At 41.0% G+C, this 9,085-nt stretch overlaps 1 protein-coding gene across 2 annotated transcripts in view; it reads left to right on the top strand.

The window, feature by feature from the left end:
* The first annotated feature begins 4,471 nt into the window (after nucleotides 1-4,471).
* The window catches only part of LOC106564911 ((E3-independent) E2 ubiquitin-conjugating enzyme UBE2O), a 48,490-nt gene continuing 43,876 nt past the window's right edge, over nucleotides 4,472-9,085 (top strand). Inside the window, exon 1 of one of the 2 annotated variants that reach the window (XM_014131417.2) lies at nucleotides 4,472-4,944. In XM_014131417.2, the coding sequence (XP_013986892.1) occupies nucleotides 4,498-4,944 (447 nt within the window). In that variant the 5' untranslated portion in view covers nucleotides 4,472-4,497. The remainder of the gene's footprint in view (nucleotides 4,945-9,085) is intronic. The other variant, XM_045691267.1, reaches the window with a different exon arrangement.

Here is a 9,085-nt window from a genome sequence, read left to right as displayed (position 1 = left end):
TTTTTTTTTTTTTTTTACTTCTCCACCACTGTATTTTTGCATTATTTAAACCAAATTGAACATGTTTCATTTTTTATTGGAAACTAAATTGATTTTATTTATGTATTATATTAACTTAAGAAAGAAGTGTTCATTCAGTATTGTTGTAATTGTCATTATTAAAAAAAATTTTTTTTTTTTTTAAAAAATATATATATATATATAAAAGCACATACCGATTAATCGGCCGATATAAAATATATATATATTTTTTTATATCGGCCGATTAATCGGTATCTGCTTTTTTGGTCCTCCCAATAATCGGTATCCATATCGGCGTTTAAAAATCATAATCAGTCGACCTCTAGTTTAAATGAATTTTCCAATCTGTTTAAAGGCACAGTCAACTTAAGTGTACGTAAATGTCTGACCCACTGGAATTGTGATACAGTGAATTATAAGTGAAATAATCTGTCTGTAAACAATTGTGTCATGCACAAAGTAGATGTCCTAACCGACGAGTTTTAATGACTCCAACCTAAGTATATGTATATAAACTTCCGACTTCAACTGTACTTACTATGCACTAACTGTGAGTCGCTCTGGATAAGAGCATCTGCTAAATTAATAAAATGTAAATGTTTGGTCTCTTACGGGTCAACTATCTTCTGTAACACCCACCACATAGGACACACAAACCCTGTCACAACACAAAACAGTGAGCACAGACAAACACCTACCAACCACTGCACTCGTATCCCACATGTGTAACTCACAGCAAGTGTAATCTCGTTCCCAGAAACAAGGTTTCACCAAATTGCTTACATACAGCGGCAAGAAAAAGTAAATATGTTTGTTGTTGACAGGTATTCTCTCAGAATTTGATTATGCAGCTTGTTAGCTTATGCCCAAGAGCGCTTAAGCGCCAAAGGTATAAATACACACGGGCGCACCACATTAACCTCAGACTTTACGCACAACCCTTCTTCACTTGGATCACTTGAGTGGAGCAGATATCGAAGAGACAGGCAGCCATTCAATACCCAAGTAGAAATTATATTTAAATATCACCATTTTTATTTGATTTAAGAGCTTGGAACTTCGATCAGACACCATGTCGACAGTCAGTGCCCTGCCTTTCCTGAAATCTAGTCTCCAAATGCGCCCTCCCATATGTTCCACCTCCCCCAGGCGCGGGCATCGCCACACACTCCCAGCCAGCGAGTTCCGTTGCCTCCGCCCGGAGGACGCAATCAGCGTGTTTGAGATCGAGAGAGGGTAACAACTTTTAACTTACTCAAATGTGTGTATTTATACCTTTGGCGCTTAAGCGCTCTTGGGCATAAGCTAACAAGCTGCATAATCAAATTCTGAGAGAATACCTGTCAACAACAAACATATTTACCCGGATTTATTGGGGATATTCGTCACTTGTGTTTGGAATTAGCCTCTTGTAAAGATACAAACTAATGGATCGGCTTTTGGCTAAGCCTACCTATCACCTATTTTCAGTTATTTTATTTATATCTATAAATGACAATTTACATATAGGTCTAAATATTCAGTGTAATGATGAGTACAATTTTGGCCTTCTGTACTGAACAAAAATATTAACACGCATGCCACAATTTCAAAGATTTTACTCAGTTACAGTTCATATAAGGAAATCAGTCAATTTAAATAAACTCATTAGGCCCTAATCTATGGATTTCACATGACTGGGAATACAGATACGTACAGTGGGGCAAAAAAGTATTTAGTCAGCCACCAATTGTGCAAGTTCTCCCAGCCACGTTTCATCATTGAAGATGAAACGTGGCTGGGTCTTTCAGCATGACAATGATCCCAAACACACCGCCCGGGCAACGAAGGAGTGGCTTCGTAAGAAGCATTTCAAGGTCCTGGAGTGGCCTAGCCAGTCTCCAGATCTCAACCCCATAGAAAATCTTTGGAGGGAGTTGAAAGTCCGTGTTGCCCAGCAACAGCCCCAAAACATCACTGCTCTAGAGGAGATCTGCATGGAGGAATGGGCCAAAATACCAGCAACAGTTTGTGAAAACCTTGTGAAGACTTACAGAAAACGTTTGACCTGTGTCATTGCCAACAAAGGGTATATAACAAAGTATTGAGATAAACTTTTGTTATTGACCAAATACTTATTTTCCACCATAATTTGCAAATAAATTCATTAAAAATCCTACAATGTGATTTTCTGGATTTTTTTTCCTCATTTTGTCTGTCATAGTTGACATGTACCTATGATGAAAATTGCAGGCCTCTCTCATCTTTTTAAGTGGGAGAACTTGCACAATTGGTGGCTGACTAAATACTTTTTTGCCCCACTGTATCTGTTGATCACAGATACTTTTTTTTAAGGTAGGGGTGTGGATCAGAAAACCAGTCTGTATCTGGTGTGACCACCATTTGCCTCATGCAGCGTGACACATCTCCTTCTCATAGAGTTGATCAGGCTGTTGATTGTGGCCTGTGGAATGTAGTCCCAATCCTCTTCAATGGCAGTGCGAAGTTTCTGGATATTGGCAGGAACTGAAACACGCTGTTGTACTTGCCGATCCAGAGCATCCCAAACATGCTCAATGGATGACATATCTGGTGAGTATGGAGGCCATGGAAGAACTGGAACATTTTCAGCTTCCAGGAATTGTGTACAGATCCTTGCGACATGGCTCTGCATTATCATGCTGAAACATGAGGTGATGGCAGCAGATGAATGGCACGACAATGGGCCTCAGGATCTTGTCACGGTATCTCTGTGCATTCAAATTGCCATCGATAAAATGCAATTGTGTTTGTTGTCTGTAGCTTATGCCTGCACATACCATAACCCCACCGCCACCATGGTCACTCTGTTCACAACATTGACATCAGCAAATCGCTCGCCCACACAACGCTATACACATGGTCTGTGATCGTGAGGCCGATTGGACATACTGCCAGATTCTCTAAAACGACGCTGGAGGTGGCTTACGGTAGAGAAACTAACATTCAATTATCAATTATCTGGTGGACATTCCTGCAGTCAGCATGCCAATTGCACGCTCCTTCAAAACTTGAGACATCTGTGGCATTGTGTTCTGTGACAAAACTGCACATTTTAGAGTGGCCTTTTATTGTCCCCTGCACATCATTGTGTAATGATCATGGTGTTTAATCAGCTTCTTGATACGCCACACCTGTCAGGTGGATGGATTATCTTGGCATCGGAGAAATGCACACTAACAGGGATGTGAACAAATTTGTGAACAACATTTTTGAGAAATATGCTTTTTGTGCCTGTGGAAAATGTCTGGGATCTTTTATTTCCGCTCCTGAAACTTTGGACCAACACTCTACATGTTGTGTTTATATTTTTGTTCAGTGTATAATTTCAAACATATGTGGAGAATAGGCTGTGTGTAATTTTAAAATGCCTATTTTATTTAAATGTTGATATCAACACCACTCTATCAGAATGTTCTTCATGGAATAGGCCTACTGGTCATTGTATTATAAATCCTATCGTTTGGTCTCATCTATTTACCAAACGTCATGTGACTCAAATAAGGGAACCTTTTCCATTGGGCATCAATTGTCTCGAGATTGTGGTTCATGTTTTTTTCCCCATGTAATAGTTTGTTGATCATTATTTCAGTTTTAATGTATAGTTTATCCCCTGCTGGCAATACCCTGTTGACCAATGCAAAATTAGTCTAGTTGTTTTTTTGTCTACCTGATAAATTCAGGTATAGAACAGAGTTAGCCTCTGTATTTGTTGGAATCCCTTTTGCAAAAAATAGAATAGGCTTCTCGCATTATATACATTTTTATAGATGAATATGCTTTGGCATTGTGCAGAAACGCGTATCTTTGCGCTTGACAAATAAGACAAACGTCCCCATATGCCCCCTCACGTTAGCCTACATAACACAACTACAGTGTCAGGCACGGTATGCACATAATATGTTATTTCATGCCACAATCCTGTGTTAAAAACCATGGCTGTGTCTGCAATAAGGCAATTTCAGCACTCGCACACTGACGCCAAGTGGCGAAAATTGCTCCATTCATGCTTTTTGGTGAAGTGCGCGCATAGAATGCGTATTCGAGCCCGGGCTACAGACTTGTTGATGAAATTGACGTCTTCTCTTTCATTATGTTTGCATTCCTGTAATAAATTATATAAAAAATACCATTATCATGGCTGTGATATTGAATTAACTTTATTGTCAATAGGCCGTGACTTGTCCTAAGGGGGACCCTAATTATATGAAATTGGCCACATTACATCATACATTTGTATCATCATATAGCTAGCAACACCTGACTGTGACTAGAATATAAAGAAAGATGTGTTATAATAACTGTGTGATATAACTGTCTGCTGTCTCAAACTCATTTATTCAGTCAAACCCACGCTGAAATAAAAAAAAACACCTTTGTCAATTTGACAGGCCCTCGACTCTTCTCTGAGTGCGTTTACGCAGCGCGCGCCCTATCGACGTAAACACGTGCACTTCCATGGTTACAGGTTTCTCTTTTTTCTTCTCCACCATCCGTCTCCCTTTATCGCATTATTCCCTGACAACTGCAGCGATGGCGGAACCCGTGGCATCGGACGCAGCTCTTTCTCCGGCTGTAAGCCCGGGTTCGGAGCCTCCATCCATGGCGCTCTCTCCTTCTGCAGGCGGCTCCCAGCGGCTTCTTTTCTCCCACGATTTGGTGTCAGGTCGGTATCGTGACTTGGTCCGGTTCGGCCTAGTCAGAATGATACAAGGCGAGGAGGAATTTGATTCAGACTCGGACCTCGACGATGGCGGAGGTAGAGGAGGTGGAGGAGGTGGCTGTATCCCCTGTAACTCGGACACCGAGAGCAGTGTTGTGGACAGCCTGGCACCTCTGGGAAGGGGTTTTGTCCGGGTGCAGTGGTACCCAGAAGGAGGGAAGCAAGACATACGGGAAACAAAGGTAATTGTCTGCTAACGTTAGCTAACTAGCCACACAATATGTTTTCAACGTTGGAGGTAACATTAGTTAGCTAGCTTCAAGCACAAGGTGTCTTTTCCCGTTATTGACAGATAACGTTAGCTGGTTAAATTAATTAGTAACGTTACACCGCCACCGGTTTAGCATGCCATAACCGGCATTGCGAACGTTTTGTGTATTTGTTGCAATTACTGTGCCTAGCTTCAGCATATTAACCCACATTTCTTGAAATGTGCAGTACAACTGGGTGTGACTTAACAGGCTTGGCTAGCTAACTTTTTATTGCGACTAGCTGGTATAACGATTAACTAGTTTGTTAGTATCATTGGCACATTGTTAGTTATACCCAAATAAATGACTTACTCCACTAACCAGCTCAGCTAAGTGGCAGGTTTGCTAGGCTAACTTACTAGCTAATTGAACGCACATTGCTGATAAATTAGCTAGCTAGTTTGCATCTCAGATTTTCAGTAAATGAATCATTGACAACTTTTGTAGAAGAGGGAACACTTGCTAAAACTGCAGCTTAAACAATGAGAGAAAGGACTTTAACTGAATCATGTAAGGTGGTGTCTAGCTGATGCTGTATCTGACACTGACAGCTCAAGCTATCCTTGACCCATCATCACATTAGAGGAGATTGCTAAGATTATATCACTGATGGAACAATGACCCAGATGTTTCACCGGATTTATAAACCTGAAGCATCTGGTTGACGTTTCCACTCACCACCAAATGTGATGAGCAGAAGCCTAGTTGCCGGTAGTGGGAGGAGATGGGATGAGACTTAATGCAAATTTTGTCATCGATTAAGCATATTTGATCTCAATGCAGTTTTCTGTTCCCAAAAGAGACGGTTGTTTAGGAGTGCCAAGGCGAATTGAGTTATTGCACACGCGTAGGCCTTCTCTAACAGAAAACAAATAAATGCATGCTAGAATGCGTCAATAGGATCTCGCTAGCTCGTGCTGGGTTCTGCCCACCTCATTGCTTGTTCTGCCCACTTATTAATTTGCTACCATTGGAAACAACAGGCTGTTGTTTATCTTGGGTTAGTTATTAAAGTCTTTGATTCTATGCTATCCCTCCACTACACGAGGAGTCAGTTTAATCAAAGATACTGATGGTGTAATGTTAGTTTTCCATTGGCCAAAGGCAGTTTTAAAGTGGATAGCATCCTGCATGACTGACATTTTAAAGTGGATAGGTTTTGCTGACGTTTCATTTTTTAATTAACAATAATACATCTATACAAAGCCATACATGGTATTTAACCTTGCCTATGAATGCATTTCACATTAGTTACCTAACTTAGTCGGAAGCGAATTGAGGCTATCGCCTAGTATATTCATTATCAAATCAGGTAGCCATAAAACTATGCCCCCAAAAATGTACACTCAGTGTCTTATACGTGGTCTTAAGCATATTACATAAGGAAAGATAACCTATGCCATCACAAAAAATCAAGGTAAATAGGGTCCAATTGATTCACAACATTAATTCAAAAGAAAGATTGCCCAAAGCAGAGTATCCAATCCCTCAAATTCATGCATAAAAGCTTTGTCGAGCCAGTATCATTACAAACCGAATAGAGAGCTATTGCCGTATTGACATAATGGGATTCAGTACTGCGGTAACAGGGAGCTCACTCCAGGGCCTTATGGAAAAGGGTCACACTGAGGGAGTGGAGCTGGGATGGGCTGGGCCTAGAAGATACTCACGGTGAACAGTGCAGGCAGGCCGTGCTGCTTTGTCCTCTGGGATAAATGTGTAAAGTTCTAGCAATGGAATAAGGGTCTGGAAGTCAGGACAAAAGTCTAGTCATGCATCTGTGGGGATAACAATGGGTCAGGGATGTTTACCTACACACACACAAAGGGTGACTGGGCTCTGTGTGACTTTGAATGATAGTCATGTTTTAGGCCTTAAACATTGCCCTCCGTGTGTGTTTTTGTCCTTCCTTATCAGTTTGTGTGTTTGTCCAGCCTGAGCTGTGTGTGTATTCTTCCTCCCTGTGTGTGTGCGCGTCTGTTAGGCTGTCTGTTAGGGCTTGGAATTGCCAGGGACCTCACGATACGATATCGCGATACCTGGGTGCCGATATATGTATTGCGATCCTCATTTTTCTATATGTGTTGTGATTTGTTGTTCCAAACATATTGCTCAATCTATGTCTACTGTAGAGGGACAAGAGTGCCATGAGAACTAGTTTTGATCAGTCATGGAAATAAAAGTGCTGAAAACAAATTGGCTCCCTATTTAAAAAGGAGATGGAAAATGACTGGCGTTTTGGTTCAGATGCAAAAATGATATTGTCAGAACAATATGATCTATCGTCAAATAATATCCCGATATGTAACTGTATCGATTTAAAAAAATATATATTATTATTTATTTATTTATTATTATTATTTTTTCTTCCCCCGCATCACTACTGTCAGTGTGCATCCTGTGTCCACCTGCTGCTCAGATGGTGTTTCTTCAGTCACATATTCTCTTGAGCAACTTAATTCATGACCAGGCCACTTCCTGCACTATGCAAAAATTGCGTATTTCCAAGAAAGGCTGTCCTTTGACTGACAGCTTGTGGAAGGGGTGCTGCGTTATGTTAGTCACTGTTTTGCGACTGGGTAGGACACATTTTGCAGAGTTGTTGCGTATGCTAGTTTGTAACATTCAAAACCTGGAGGGAAAAACGGAATTCTGTTTTGCCAGAGGCGTGCTCTATACACACAATCGAGTCGTTGAAGGCACTACAACTCCTCTGCTTGATCACTACAAAAATAAATGTTATGACGTGTCTACTTACAGGCTATGGTAAAAGTTTAGTGTATCAAGTGTTGTCGACGGTCTCTGATTTATTGAAATTGAAAGTCACCACACACACTGCATACATCAACCTATTTTAATCAGCTATTCCCGACCACTGTTGCTCCTACGGCCCAAACTAATTTAGTGGGCACCTTTTTGAGCTCCGCCCAAGCAAGGGATTGGTTTGAGGTGTTGTAAGGTGTCACTGGTTTTCACCCCTTTTTGTAGCTACTTTCTGCCATTGACTTCAAGGCCTTCCTATTAGGGAAGCCTGGCTACCTGAATTCCTGATCCACCAGCCTCTTTGTCTCCCTCACTGCTACTGCAGTTATTGCCCAAAGGTTTTTACCAATAGGGAGTTTATTCAGGATTTGTATGGCAGATATTTACTTCAAGACAGAGAAAGCGAACAACAAATAGTCTTGACAAATGGGTAGGTAGGCCTAAGGCTCAGTCTTGTGACGTGTTGTCTCAACGAGGGATGCATGATATATCGGTGAACATATCGGAATCGGGTGATATTAGCTAAAAATGCAACATGGGTATCGGCCTGATGTTTAAAAACTGATGTCAAAGCTACTGTGCATACCTATATAACGTATGTACAGGACGTAATGACGGCACGTACAATTTTGCGCACCACAGCATTCCTAACCTAGCCCACAATGTCTGTTGTATGGATCGAGCAGTCAACAAGTCGAGCAGTCATTTGAAAGAGTAAGAAAATGTCAGCGAGACAACTCAAAGGTGAAATCCATTATATTGGCTTTAATGGAATTCATTGCCCTTGACAATCAACCGCTCTCTGTCATGGGTGATGTTGGCTTACGCTGACTGGTCGAGCACCGGTACACACTACCAAGTGCGCTATTTTTCAGATGTTGCCCTACCGGAGTTGCACAGTAATAGCGTCACTGCTATTTGCTTCACGACATACATACTATGGAATGCCGTTTGGGTCTTTGTTTGTCAAAAAAGATACAGTAGCACTGTCAAAGCTGTACAAAAAAGTCTGCAAACACCGGCCACGAACGATGTGTTTACAATACCGCGTTGGTAATAAAGCATAATTTTGTTCGACTGCAACTTTTGGGGTAACTAGCTTTAGCTTGGTACCTAGCTAGCACCAATACAAGCAGCCTGAAAACAATGACCAGTAGAAATTGCAGACATTTTCATTATTCTTAGCAATGATTTAGGAATACTTGTGAGTAAGTATTGTTGTTTGCCTATTGAAATTGAACTTCAGTTCATGAAAATAAATAGCTAGCCAGCTACTTAACCTTGTTGCCCAACTCTAACGTTATAAGCA

Source organism: Salmo salar, chromosome ssa12 (genome assembly GCF_905237065.1).
Source record: "Salmo salar chromosome ssa12, Ssal_v3.1, whole genome shotgun sequence".
NCBI classification, from domain to species: domain Eukaryota; kingdom Metazoa; phylum Chordata; class Actinopteri; order Salmoniformes; family Salmonidae; genus Salmo; species Salmo salar.
The sequence above is the reverse complement of the archived record's forward strand: the minus strand, read 5'-3'. Positions and strand labels throughout refer to the sequence as shown.